General features: G+C 34.6%; 3 protein-coding genes across 4 annotated transcripts; 1 reads left to right on the top strand and 2 right to left on the bottom strand.

Annotated features, from left to right (window-relative positions):
- Positions 1–1,778: 1,778 nt before the first annotated feature.
- LOC106153539 (uncharacterized) lies at positions 1,779–6,905 on the bottom strand. Of its 2 annotated transcripts, none has more exons than XM_086996395.1 (4): positions 6,825–6,905; positions 6,447–6,490; positions 5,274–5,500; positions 1,779–3,242 (listed from the first exon to the last, which is right to left on the bottom strand). In XM_086996395.1, exons 2-4 carry the CDS (start codon positions 6,459–6,461, stop codon positions 1,898–1,900), a joined length of 1,587 nt encoding a protein of 528 aa, XP_086852521.1. In that variant the 5' UTR covers positions 6,462–6,490; positions 6,825–6,905; the 3' UTR covers positions 1,779–1,897. The 2 variants fall into 2 exon arrangements, with proteins under 2 accessions (XP_086852521.1, XP_086852522.1); XM_086996396.1 differs by having other exon boundaries at positions 6,811–6,862.
- Positions 6,906–6,924: 19 nt separating this feature from the next.
- LOC106153538 (mth938 domain-containing protein) lies at positions 6,925–9,805 on the top strand. The gene is made up of 3 exons (XM_013527514.2): positions 6,925–7,096; positions 7,622–7,721; positions 8,629–9,805. The coding sequence occupies exons 1-3, from the start codon at positions 6,941–6,943 to the stop codon at positions 8,814–8,816; spliced, it is 444 nt and encodes a 147-aa protein (XP_013382968.2). The 5' UTR covers positions 6,925–6,940; the 3' UTR covers positions 8,817–9,805.
- Positions 9,806–10,069: 264 nt separating this feature from the next.
- Positions 10,070–14,809, bottom strand: LOC106174088 (uncharacterized). The gene is made up of 5 exons (XM_086996388.1): positions 14,681–14,809; positions 13,494–13,619; positions 12,767–12,990; positions 12,503–12,571; positions 10,070–12,278 (listed from the first exon to the last, which is right to left on the bottom strand). Exons 2-5 carry the CDS (start codon positions 13,590–13,592, stop codon positions 10,703–10,705), a joined length of 1,968 nt encoding a protein of 655 aa, XP_086852514.1. The 5' UTR covers positions 13,593–13,619; positions 14,681–14,809; the 3' UTR covers positions 10,070–10,702.
- Positions 14,810–15,029: the final 220 nt, after the last annotated feature.

Genomic DNA, 15,029 nt, shown 5'->3' with positions numbered 1-15,029 from the left:
TGTCTATAAATACTCAAGCAGAATAAGGCACTTCTTAACTGGAATCATTACGTCAATGTCGGATGAATGTTCAAAAGTTGGGTAGGAAGATTGCAGCGGAGATTGGACTTCGTGTTGGATCAAATGTAAGAACTTGTGAAGATCTTTCTTTAAGGAATGCACAGTAGGGCCTATGTGCAACTTGTATAGAACTTTCTTTAAAGAACATAATATTCAAGATTTAAGGTCGTTAACATTTTGTTAAGTTTATATGTGAAATGTATAAAATTATAGAATGAATATACTGTACTTTTCAAAACTGCCTTTCTTTAAAACTTGTCAAAGCTCTTGTGTCGTCAATATTGTGGGGCGTTTTCCAGTCCGTTGTTGCATTTTTACAGCAATCCTCTTCGAGTGCGTATTATTGGTCATTGTTGGTTTCTGGGTTTTCTCTGCTTATAGAGTAATGAGCTATATACAAACGTCAAACAAATTTTTTTCTTTTTTCTTCCATTTTTTACCTAAAATCTGCTTTCTGTCACTGTAAAATAATAATAATAATATTTTTATTTCTTAAAACTGTGCTGCATATGCGTTTCAGCGCTCTTTACATATAAAAACTAAAACAACGAAGATTAATTAAAATGTAATATAAACGTAATTAAGAAGAACAAAATAAGCTAAAATATTTTTTGAATAAAAGGTTCCTAAAATTTCTTTTAAAACTATGAGGGCATTCCCAGAGATTTAGATCGATCCATCCGGATCGACCTAACTCCCTGGGGGGTTCACACTAAATTGCAGTCAGCCGAGCGCGCACGGTAGTTAATTACCCCCTTCCAGCTTCTAGTAGGCGGGACAGACATTTAATCCGGCTAAGCTGACAGTAATTTAGTGAGACTCCCCACAGGGATAGATAGATCTAAAATCTGTGGGAATGGGGTCTATGACATGGCCCATTAAGAGAAACATTCAACTTGTTATTAAAATTAGACATGTCTGTTTTCCTTGAAATGTGTTATCTGCAATGCGTATAGTATATGCTGAAAAAAAAAACAGCATTACGTTTGGCAAAAATAATCCGATTAGGCTGGTTTTCATAACCGACCTGTATTTAAGTAACTTTCATCATTCCTTCAAGTTTGAAAACAACTGGTCAACCAGTTCTTCTCGGAATGTGTCATCTGTTTAAATACACGATTAAAAAATCAAGCTGATTTAAAACTTGACCTGTACTTCACTAGTATTTATCAGTTCTGTTGGTTTGAAGACAAAAGGTCAAATAGTTTTCCTATAATCGTGCTATCTTTGAAGTACATGGCAACCAAACGTATGACATTATGCCAATGCCAGACCTGGGTGACGGCTACATGTACAACTACAGGTACTGTGTGTCTGTACATTAAAAGTAGGTCTTATACTAGGGAAGAAGTTGTACTTGATATGCTTTGCTTTGGTTTGAAAATGATTAAAAGAGCATGATTAAAAAAAGTGTAATCAACAAATTTAGAAAAATAATGGACATGAGTGTGAAAATAAAAAGAATACCACACACTATTGTGGGTGCAAGAGAATGCATTCAATAAAACTATTCAGAACTATTAAAAACTTACTGAAAGATGAAAAAACTCAGGAAAATTATAAATAATGGTAAATAGAGGGGAAATCAGTCATTTCTAAGCGTATATTATACTAAATAAAAGATACTTAAAATATTTCATATAAATCTTATATTTTTAAGTTTTTGAACTACCATTAAACATAACTTTTTTGACAACCAGAAATAAATTTTTTATAATAATATTTTCTTTTATTTTCACTATTATCAACATACAACAGAAATATTTTGTTTTTAACACTATGTAAACAATTCTTCAGTAAACTATAAGAATTAAACCAATATAGTTTTATTTTCAGTTTACATGTCTTCATGAGCTTTTTCGTGTGCCTTACGACTGACATTATGTGAAAAAGCTTTCTCACAGTAGTGACATTTGTAAGGTTTCTCTCCTGTGTGAACTCTCATGTGGCTCACACAAGCACCTTGTTGTACAAATCTCTTCTCACAGAACTTGCACTGATATGGTTTTTCACCTGTGTGAATTAACATATGTCGCTTAAGTCTTCTGTTATCAGAAAATGATTTAAAGCAGGTTTGGCATTTGAAAGGTTTTTCTCCCGTGTGACTTCTTATATGTAACTGCAACATAAAACTTGCTGCAAAACCTTTGCCACAAAAATGGCATAACAATGAATTTTTATTCTGTGTTTCCTTTGTTTTATCTGCTGTGTGTGATCTTTCATGTACCTGACAACAATATTTTATGGCAAATTTTTTCCCACAATATTTGCAAATGTATTTTTTTGCTTCTGCATGAGTTCTTTCATGTGCTTTAGCAATACGTTTAAACTCAAATTCTTTCTTACAGTACTGGCAATAAAAAGGTCCTGTCTTGTGAATTTTCTCGTGTTTCCTGCAGCTTGATTCACACAAATATTTTTTACCACAAAACTTGCAAGTGCAAGATTCTTTCACTTCTCCATTTTCTCTGGTTTCTTGGCATGTTTTTACATGTTTATTAAATTTTTTGTACAATTTAAAAATTTTTCCACAGAACTGACATTCATGCTTGGGCACAGTTTCATGGCTGTGTGCACTGAATTCCTCCACACTTTCAAAACAACTGCCACAGAATTTGCACTCCATCTTTCTGTCCTTTTCATGCACTTTTTGATGTCTCTTAAATCCTGACTTACAGATAAACTTGCCACATTTTTGGCATTTTCGTTTTCCTTGTTGATATTCTTTGTCTCCAGGTTCATAGAAATTATATCCTTCACTAAACTCTTCATCATCTGTCTCAAGATCTTCATCACTTGGAACATAAAGATCATCACTTTCCTCAGCAACTTCGCTAAACTCATCTGTCTCAATATCTTCATCACTTAGTACAGAGAGATCATCATCTTCTTTTTCTTGGGCATCAGTACCTCCCTTGTCTATATCATCCTCCTCAAAATACTTTCCATTTTTTTCATCTTGGCTGACAATTTGTTTATGCATCTTTCTATCTGGATCTTGACCTGCAGAAACATTGAAAAGGTCTGAAAAATATGTCTGTCCTTGATCGGGATTATCCCATGAAACATGAAGATGATCTGTATAAAATGACTCTGGAGCATTATATCCATTGTCCTGTCCTGACTCATACTGACCTCTGGTGTCATCAATTTCAGTCTTAGGGCCAGCATGTTTGAAATACCTAATTGAAATATAATAAAAAAAGTATAAAACATAAATCATGTCATATACACAAGTTTTAAAACAAAATAAAACTTCAGATAGGAATAGGATCTGGGTTTTTAGTCATTATGATAGAAATTTCAAGATATTGATATAAATGAACAAACTTTTTTCTTTTTTCTTTGGTCATAAATCTGTGTTCTGCCACAGACTGGGACATCACTGAAAAGTGAAAAGATACTGGATATTGTGTACATATGTGGCTGGTGGGTGTACATGTATGTGTAACCAGAGGCAGATACAGGGGTTTTTTCTTGGGTTACTGGAAACCGCTCAGAACTTCCCATTAAAAAAAAAAATTCTTGGCATGTTTGCAGAAGTATGTAAGACTAATAATTCCCATCGTGTTACCAGTTTCCCTCAATACTTGACAGGTTCCAAAGAGGTCTTTCAATATTACCTCCCAATGGCATTAAAAGTAGCTATCTAAATTATCTGATCTACTTGGATAAACAACAAGTGAGCTACTTGACTGACATGAATATTGGACAACATATCCAAAGGGCCTAGGCAACAGGAAAGTTTTGAAATCATTGTTGTTATCATTGTTGATACATGTATCAAGATATCTGAGAAGAAAAATGACTAAGTATCCATATGATTACCTCTTCCTGACAGAATTTGAGAGCAATAATTTGGGGAGTCAATTGTTGATTGTTTTTATTGATTTTCTGCTCTATGTAATTATTAAAAAAACATTTGATTAGTGTGGCTAAATATGAAAGATGTATCAAGATATTTGGGATGAAAAATGAGCAAGCATTCATTTAAATACCTCTACCTGACACAGTTTTAGAGCAGTGATTTGTGGTGTCAATTGTAGATTGCTTTCACTGAATATGTGGTCTATGGAAATTTTCAAAAATATTTATGAAAGATATTGCCTCTAATTTAATTGACAATGCTCAAAATTGTATTACAAGTCTTGACCAAAGTTTAAATGTCTTCAAATCATTTTTAAAAGTACAAATGTATTTTGATTTAATAAGTCAATACCAATAATCAGTGAGATGGTCAGGATTAAACCGTGAGTACTGGATTAACTGGAGAACAATGTAAAATAATAGAATCCATCCAGTCAAGGGTACTTAGGATCATTTTCCCTGAATTAACTTATGTTGATGCTCTAGCAAAACCAAAACTAATAACATTAAAAGAGTGCAGAGTTGAATTCTGCAAATCATTCTTTGCAAAAATACAAAATGACACAGACAAGCTGAACTACCTTTTAACCTGCAATCCACACAGGAGACTAAGAAATAGCCTGTCAAAGTTTAACATACCAAAAATTAGAACTGAACGTTTTAAAAACACTTTTATTCCTTTCTCTTTATTAAACCATTAGTGGTCTAAGTTTTACTTTTGAAACTCATTTTGGCCTTTATTGTATTTAATTATCATTACTCCATCCTCTTTTACACTAACTTTCAGATGGGTGTGCAAAAATTTATTTTATTCATTTATTTTAATTTATCCTTTTTTTATCTCATTAAGTTCTATTTGCATATCCTATATTATACCTGTATATCATTATTTTAATTTGTTAATTTTATTCTCACTCCATTTTATGTATAACTTCAACCTTTTGGTTGCCATGTTTTAATAAACTTATTTACATATATATACTGCCAGCAGTCATGCTGGTGGCACTAGTAAAAAAAAAAGATTTAGGTTTTATCTATAAACATCTGCACCCAATATCTATATTTAAGCTTGTGAGGTGCAAAGACTATTTCAAAGTCACTTGAAAAATTGTCCAGAAAAAGTTCTGGGTCTGCCCTTGATGTCACTGTACATGTATTTCATGACAAGTTCAGAGAGAAATGGCAAGTGTCTGACATTAATTGAGACAGAAAAAAAAACTTTTACACAATGCATAACAGAATCTGTCATAGAGAACTCATTGAAAATAATCACACTGTTACCTTAACCAATCAAAATATAGGGTTTGTATACCGTTATTGATACGTAAATACATAACAATACTCACAAATCTAAGAGAATCTCTGCCAACACTTCATGTTTTATTTGTAGCTCCTTCCTCAGAGCATTCCATCTCTCTATTTGCCTGCCAATATGAACCGTCTCTCTGCTCCTTTGTCTGTCTTTTTCTAACTTTCTGGCCTTTTGAACTTCAATGGGAACAAGCTTTCGTCTGTTTCTTTTTTGTTTGGGCTTCACAGGTCTGTCACTGTGAGGGCTGACTAACTGATTAACCTGCAAGACAATATGACCCCTTGCTTCAATTTTCACAGGAGATATTTTTCATATGGTCACACTAAAATGAGCCATACAGCACAATACACTAGACAAAATGACTCTAGACGTGAGTAAACTTAAATTAAACACAGGAAAAAATTATTTGCAAGAAGTTAGGGTGATACAAAAGCAACATATATTGTTAGGTTATTAATACTGTGGATTCAACTTGAAAAAATATCAGCACGTTTAGGCCATTCATTTCTGTCAATTAAGGCATCTGCCATTTCCCCCAGCCACTAGCAGAAAGTTGCCAATATGGCTGACAATCTGACAATAAATATATCATACCAATTTGTTAGATTGGATCAACAATTTTAAAGGGACATTTCATGGGATTTTCCAGCCAAAATGAATTTTCCTGGGGTGGAGAGCAAGGTAAACTTTAAAAAAATATTTAAAAGGATAATTGTATGTCTTTAGAGTCTGAATTGGAACATATAAAAAGCTTTACAGGACGTACAGTACATACTGTTGTTGTGGATTTTCAAACCTGCTAAGAGAACTTCATTTTGGTGAGAAATTACAAGTGGCCCTTTAATTACCTAGAAATATGTTTATGTTGAGCTGTAATGCACATTTTTAGTGTTACCCATTTTTAAATGAGAAGAAAAAGACAGGTGATATTTATACCCCAGTAGCATATGTGGTTAGCATACCAAGAACAATATATCAATAAATGCAAATGCATTATCTTCTTTATATGACTGTATGGACTTTTCAGGCAAAAAAACAAACAAACAAATAAATGAGTTCTTTAAAGTTAAAAAAAGGAAGAAAGTGCCTATTAGAACAGCATTTACTCCAGTATCTTTAGACTAGTAAACAAATTGTCAAGGTAGAACTAAACTGCAGTTGCAGGAGTTTTTTTTTTTTATGTATAATCTAAGTTTTTTATCCTTACTTGAGGCCCATCCATTTTCTTCCCGCTGACTTTACAAATGAGGACTGAAAAAGAACAAACCAAAGGTATAATTTAATTGAAATCCAGTTTCCCACCCTATTTATGATATTCAGTGTGTGTGTGTGAGAGAAAGAGAGAGAGAGAGAAAGAGAGAGAGAGAGAGAGAGATTGTTTCTTTCCATACTGAGATTAACACCGTAGCAATTAGTCCATCACAGGCCCGAAGGTTCGATAGTCTGAATTTATGCGTGAATAACGTGTTTAGTGTACTGGAAATAAAGTAAGGTTCAATAGAGGCGCGTGCATACAATTTTTCGGACCATTGAACCTTTGGATTATGGAGACACTTTCGTTTTTTACACACCTGGGGCAACTTACCCTGCCTACTTTGATTGTAACTCGAAAACAGACACTAATACTGCGCCGATACTAAGAAAAATTACCGGAAGTATGATACAGGCACAAACCAAAACATAAATAAATCATGTATAAATATGTTGCTTAGATCTATAGTAGTTTGTGCTGTTTTATCTTTGCAAGATAACTATTTCGGTGTGCAAGCATTACCAGTCGATATGACGTCTCCCCAAGTGACTGATCTATCGTGGGGGAGGATGAAAGTAGACGGGAAAGTGTACAAAGACTGCAAGGTAAATTCCCTCTTACTACACTAACTACTGAAGTAGTATGCAGGCAGCCCAGTGCCTGTGAGTTGCGTCAGTGTGCAGACATATTAACGATATGTACGTGTATATAGTGGCGTGCCATTTTGCACAATCCCAGTGCGATTCATCAAGATTAAAACAGCAAATGCAAGACTTTGAAGTCCAATGAAATGTCCCTCTGACTTAAAACTTACTACTTGTAATAGTGATAACAATGTTGAAAAATTAATAATTGTAAGAAAAATGAAATGAATGAATAAATAATGAAAACTGTTTTGATAGGAAGTGAGAAAGCAGAATGTTTATTTTTATTCTTAATTAATTCAGCATTAGTTAAGGCTGTGATTGCAGTGGAAAAGCTTAATTACTATAGTACAATATGTTTTTACACATAACTGTATTTCCCAATGGTTTTCAAAGCCTAACCATGTTAACTGTAGAATTCTGACAATGTATGTGTCAGCAGATGGGTTTCCAGTATTGAGATGTTTGTATTACTGTGTTGTCCAGGTGTGGCCAGGAGGCAGCAGAGAGTGGGACTGGAGAGAGACGGGGACGGGGCACAACCCTGGTGTTCAGCCTGCTGATCTGGAGGAACTGTTAAAGAGAGGTATGTACAGCATCATGCTACAATCCCTCCAACCCCACCTCTTAGAGACCCAGCTCATGAAATACTAGGCAGTTCATAACTGGAGTTTATATAAGTGATAACAGTATACAAATCTTGATCAAGCTTGCAGATATTTTAATATCAATACAAAAATTGTCAACATAAACTCAGTCAACCAGCAGGACATATGTGACAAGCTATTGGGTCAGGAGTTTGAAACTAAGACTTTGAAGTATAATTACTCTCTGAATTCATTTAAAGGTACATACGAACCGAGCATCGGTGGAGTGTGGATTCGGAGTAACACATGTAAACCACTTCTACTAGATTCTTAAATGACTCAAATAAATTCGACATGCCAAGGGATAAACTTAATAGATCACTCGATCAGCCATAAAAGACCTTTAGACTGCTCCTTTCTTTAAATTTATGGTTGTAAATTTAACCTACTTCCGTGACCTACTCTCCTGCCCCATTGACATACAGCTAAGAATGCCAGCAGAAAAATCTGTTCAAACATCATTTTCAGGTAAAACTAAACAATGCCTTTTGGTAATTCTCTTAGTAATACTACTTGAAACTATATGCTGGTATTTGGTTGGTTTTTGTGACAAAAAATTGACTTTGTATGCATCTTTAAACAAAACTGAATTTTTTGTTTTCCAAAACAACATTCCGTTTTGGGGAAATATTATTTTTAATTTGTATGATGTAAATTGAGTTCAAGTCACAAAGTATGATTTTTAATGCTATAATTAGAACGATAATCTTGAAAAAATAGTTTTTAAGGGAATAAGTGAAATGTCTGTTATTTTAATACATATTTACTACAGTCTGGTGGCACAAAATATTGTGCAGATATAACATGATGTATCTAATTGTTTGTTGATTGTACACTTTGTTCCAGGTGCAGATACCATTGTGATCAGCCGAGGTATGCAGAGTGTGCTGCAGGTCCCCCAGACTACTGTAGACTATGTGAAGAACAACCATGCCAACGTCATAGTGCGGCCTACCGAGGAGGCAGTGAAGGAATACAACCGTATGGCAGCAGCTGGAAAACGTGTTGGTGCAGTGTTCCATTCTACCTGTTGATACCATAACAGAAATCATGCTTGAAAAAATGTGGTTCTTGTTTATTGGAAAGATTTACTGTTAAATGCTTTTTAATGTTGTTTTTAAATGAACGATGAAACAAAGCATGCACAGGTTCATACAGTGAGGAAAATCTCTGCAAAAGTATTTCAAAACCATTGTAAGTTTATTTTAGAGACACACAATTTTAGTTTTGTTAAAATGTAATAAGATTGATTGTTCATTGTTCTTAGAAATTTCCCTAAAACTATTGTTCTTTCATCTCACAAATGATTTCATTGTAGCATTTTTCAAAATGAAATTTTCAGTTTCAAGTTTTTTTTCAAATTACTAGAATTAATAATCAGTACAACACTTACATTTATTAATAATAAGCAGTGTATCAAGAAAGACTTTTTGTAGGTGGTTTTCTGGCTGTTGGTGATCAAAACATTAGAGCAGAAGGTTTACTCAAATATCCAAAGCACCAGATTGTTCTTTGTGTTCTTTAATATTTACTGTAAATTTCAGTATTATATCACTGTGACAGTTGTTGAACATATTATGCTTCACATCCCACACTGGTGTTGAACCAACAGACCTTAGTGTGGCCCTGGTTGTCTGCAGGCATTTGGTTTAAATTGCATCCTGTATTTGTCATCTGCACTTAGTATTTCACTGGCAGGATTGTTTCAGATGAAAAGTTTTCAACTTTTTTTATATAATTAAATTTAGTTCTCTGATACTGAACTTTATTAAAACATCTAGTAAAAATAAAAACTTGTAATATTTGATGTGTGCAGTACATTTTCTAAAGGTAAATTGCTATCTCAAAAATATCATGTAACTAGGTTATTTTTATATAAGGGAAATTAAATTATGATAAAATTTGTGATTACCTAGGCTAAATAATTCAAATGATAATTTTCTGTACGTGCTGTTATGGACTGCTGTTTTGAACTGTTCCACCCAATAAAAAGGATGTTTGAGGAACATTCATTTTAAAATTATTTTTCTCTGAGTTAATTTGATTTGGATCTCCAGTGTGCTAATGATATGGGGAAGTGGTTGAGTGCGGCCAACTTCCTTTCACAAGCTTACTTCCAACTGTTGGACCATTCAAAATTAATTGGCCGTTTAGATGACCCTCTTATGTCAAAGGTGCCTCAGTCTGTAAATCTTATTGCATTCAGTAAGAGTCCCTGTGGAGTATCTAGGGCAATCCTTAGGCAAGTGAATGAGGGCTTGCATAAGTAAAACACATTGACAAGATGTGTAGTAAACATGATATTGATTATTACTTGAAACAGAAACAATGTGATAGCTCACATGTAAATTACCAAGGTAACAGGATTCCCATTCAGAGGCCAGTAATGCTCTGATGAACTTCAAAAATTAGAAATTTGGAACTCAAAAACAGGTATACAAGATAATGATTTTCTCAATACCTGAATATTCTCAATTACTGAATACATTAAATACACTGTCCATGCAAGAACTGGTGATCTGGTGGAAGTCTTATACAAACATTTAACAAATAAGAAACTTAAAACACCGGCTTTAGCTCACACTGTCCTAACTACCAAACTAGTTCACCACTCAACCCTTCAGTAATCAACTCTTGTTTACAAACACTTCAAATTATCTAGTAGTTCAGTGGAAATGACAATTATGAGCTAGTCTAACCTCCATTCCATTAGTTTCAAGTCAGCATGCACATGCCTGCACAACTGTTGATGTTGTTCATTTTCTTGCCCTACTGTTTCAAAGTTATCAGTATACCTACTTCAAAAGCATTCAAAATCATTTCAGTTATGAAAGTTAAAAATAAAACGGGATGCGAACATAAGCAGGGTACCTCCAACTTTTTTTTTTTCACTGGTCTAAATTATTTCGAATATCAATTTTTACATTCCGTAATATTGATACATTGTACGTTCAACTGACCCTGGTTGTCCAAATGAAGGTTGCGTATTTCCAGGTGTCATTCTGTCCAGTGTCATGAACTGCCCAGCAGAAGGTCCACTCAGACCAGGCTGCTGGGGCATTCCTTCAGTCAATGGCAGTTCTTCCACTTGAGTGCAATTATTTTCCTGCATCATGGACTCAGCAGACACAGTCTGCCCTGTTGCTGTGCATGGTTTTCTTTGGGCAGCTTTCTCCTTGGTCGCCATCTGACCAGCTGCAGTATGTGTTTTTTCATGTGATTTACGACTCACATTGTGTGAAAAGCCTTGGCCACAGAAGCGACACTTGTATGGTTTAACTCCTGTGTGAACCCTCTCATGACTGACACATGCACCTTTTTGCACAAAAGTTTTCTCACAATAACCGCACTTAAAAGGTTTTTCTCCAGTGTGAATTAATTCATGTCGTCTACATTGTCTTTTAAGAGTGAATCCCTTGAAGCAGATCTTGCAGTGGTGGGGTTTTTCACCACTGTGAGTCTTTTCATGAAAATATCGAACATTTAATGTTGCAAATGTCTTTTCACAGTATCGACATTTATATGGTCGTTCTCCTGTGTGACTCCTTTCATGTTGTTGACAGCGAATTTTTTGTGCAAAGCCCTTACCACAATGCTGGCAAACAAAGGGATTCTCTCCAGTGTGCGTCCTCTCATGCACCACCAAGCAATCCTTGTTTTTATACGTTTTTATACAATACTGACATTGGAATAAATCTTTAACTCTGTGACTTCTCTGATGATGTCGCAAATGTCCGATGAGCTGGAAACACCTCCCACAAGTTTCACAGGTGAAGGGTTTCTCTACCTCTTTCTCTACAACTTCACTTCGTTTGTGTTCCCCTTCATGTTTCACACACATGAAGTACTGCTTAAATAATTTCCCACAAAACTGACAAACATGTGCCAATTCTTTCTTATGTTCATGATTCTTCAACTCTTCTTTAGTAGTGAAATCACATCCACAAACCTTGCACTGAAGATTTCCATCATTCTTGTGAGTTTTTTTATGACGTGCAAAGGATGACCTGGGAATTTGTTTACCACAGAATTCACATTTATAAGTGCCTGGTTCATAATCATCATCTCCAGGTTCATAAACATCATCATCATCATCATCATCTTGTTCATTATCACTTTCATCACTTGATGTCTCAGAATCATCATCATCAGCTAACTCAGCGTCATCATTGTTAAATTCTTCCAAGTCAGAAACTTTACCATCATCAAATGACTGACATTGATTTAAACTGCTAAACCCCTCTTTGTCCTTTTCACCTTTTATTTCTGTTGTTTTTCCTTCAGTTTTTCCTCCAAGGTTCACAAAGGCTCCAGAAGTGTTTTCCATGGGGAGTTTTTCATCACTGGATCCAAATACATATGATTTGTCCTCTGCTTTGGTTTGACTTTTAGGGTTGTCAAGTTCTGAGGCTTGCTCCCCTCCTGAGCGCACACTTGAAACTGAATTCAGTCTACGGGGTGATGCATTTTTTCTCCTCCTTGATGGCTGTTTTGAACTATAAACACAAAAACAACAAACACTAAATTATTCTAGATATCATTACCATCTCACAAATTACATCTTACTTTGGTTCAATATCCCCAGCTAATTAATGACTTCCTTACGTTTTACATGGTGCATGTACTTCAAAACAGAGTTAAAACAAAAGAAATTTGCATCTGAAAGAAACATTGAAACCCCTTGTTAGAAAACTAATATCTTTGCAAAATCATTTCTTACTTGAGCAAATCATCTGCGCAATCAGCCTCTGTATTTTGTTGGGACACAAGTTTTACATATTTGTGGTATCTAAAACATGACAAGCAACAATTCAGGCAGCACCAGTCAACATCCTCAATATGTTGTTTGTAATAATATGACATTAATAAATATGAAATTTATTAGAATTATTAGACAAAAAAACTTGCACATGTTTAAACTGGTTGATTAATACAAGGATTATGAGTAGTTGTAACTTACAGGGATGGTGTGTAAAATTCTTACGTGTCGAGGAGATGTTTGGCCAGATGTTCGTTTGATTTGGGTTGCAGTTCCTCTTTCAAAGCTTCCCATCTTTCCACCTGTTTGCCAAGAAATATTGTCCTCCTGTGTCTTTCCTTGTTTGCTATTTTCTTCTTCTCCTTCTGCTCCTCTAGGGTAAATACACTGGCCCTCCCTCTTCTCGGTTTCTTCACAGGTCTTTCGCAAATGTTGTTTGGGATGGTTTCCTTAAATGAAAATGTAACAGAGAAATAAAACATAACATTTTTCAACCTATTTTGAAAAACAAATTTGAAAAAAATAAGTGCAATTATTAAACTAGTTTGTAGGACATTGTCTCTAAATATTGGGCTACATGATAACAAAATAAGAGAGTTATACAACAGTACTGGGAACGGTCACTTGGAGAGGGATTTACTAGTAGGTCACATGTACTAATAAAACTAATAAAATTTGCGATACAACATTGCAAGTGATTTAACTAAGAGTGTTGCAGATTTCTTGAGTACAAACAATAACTATTAAGTACATAAAATGACAGTTCACAGTTTGCTTATCACACTATAAGACTAAATAAGTGAATGACCAAAATGAAAATGCTAAATGAAATGGTATGAATGAATTAACAAAAACTAAACATATATTCGAAGAGCTATCTCTGTGAAAAGATTAGAAAACACCACCAGGAAGTGCTGGATCAGAGCACTCCACCTACATGACTGCCTCTTACCTGGGCCTCTAGGACACCTATGGGGTCCACTACTGGCTTGACATCCTCTTCTTCACTGTAATTACTGATATCTTCTTTAAACTGGTCCATCTCTCTCATTCCACACTAGATATGCAAGTGTTTGGTCTCACAAAGAAAATAAAAAATTAATTGCAGTATTCTTCAATGCAAATAACAGCAGTGTTACAAACAACCAATACAGTGTTACAAACAACCAATACAGTGTTACAAACAACCAATACAGTGTTACAAACAATGATTCCTCCTCTTGCAAGCATGTCTGTTGACCATGACCATGATGTCAGCATATTTGTGCCAAATTCATTATATAACTTTACACCAATGGTGATCACAAAGTTCACTGTAAAGCAACAAAATACTCTTGCCTACTTTGTCTTTATTGCAGAATTGGGTACTTTTGCTGTATCCTTCAATCCTGTAATTCTCTTATTTTTAAAAATAATTAAAATCATTATTTATATGGTGACTTTGATCAATGTCTCATCTATTCAAATAAAATTATTTGGAAATTAACTTAATTAATTTCATCTTTTTATGTTAAACCTTCAAGCTCTGACGAATAAGATCTTAGTAAATTTCCACCCAAGTAATACCCTCTGCTCTCAAAATATTTGGATTGCATAATGTTTCATTAAAAAAAAACTATATAAATAAATGAATTGCCAAGGTTTTTTAAGCAATGACATTGCTAACAGTCACAACAATAAATAATAAAGAAAAGATATTGAAAACCAAAGAGTTGCTTGGCCCAAAGCTGTAATTGGATCACCTTTTTCATTGACAAAATCACACATTATTACTAATACTGAAGCTTGGCCATAATAACTGACAGCAACAGTTATTGCACTCTGCATAACTGATTGATTGTTATACGTTCTTTACACATGAATCACATACTACTTAGTGCACATATTTATAAAGCGACAAGCAGTTAGCACATCCACTGCAAAAAGGTAAAATTATGACGCAATGTTCCAATCACCAGAAAGCGGGGTTTGTAGAATCGATTGTGAATTAAAGAATTTGCAATGCTTCCCTTCACTTTGGTCTTTTTACAGATCTTGCATTCTGGGACGTCTTCCTCGGGAATAACTATGCAAAAAGCGTAAGCTAAGCAATGTTCCCTGTGAAATTAAAACATCACGTGTTTATAATTTATTTCTTACCTCCTGAAGTTCAGGAATACACTGAACTGAACTGAACTGTAGCCTTGTCAGTGATGACACGGGAATCAACTCGTCTCCGATAGTGCACTCGTATTTTTTAAAAAGCGCAGAATCACTTAGCACAGCTATCGCAATGAAGGACATATCAGGGATGATGGGGTTTGTCTGGAACTCTGTAACTGTAAAGTTTAATGAAAACAATTCACAAAAACCAATCTCTGAGTATTTAATCACAACAAAAACCTCAAGTTGCAACTTGGTACACTTATACTAGGATATATACATGTAAAGGTAACAAATGCAAAGCAACTCTGTCAAATGTCACAATAGTGCAATTTTTTTGAATAAA

This window comes from Lingula anatina, chromosome 9 (genome assembly GCF_051362555.1).
Source record: "Lingula anatina isolate TDL-2025a chromosome 9, LinAna3.0, whole genome shotgun sequence".
NCBI lineage: Eukaryota > Metazoa > Brachiopoda > Lingulata > Lingulida > Lingulidae > Lingula > Lingula anatina.
Note: the sequence above shows the minus strand (reverse complement) of the source record. Positions and strands in the feature narration are given on the sequence as shown.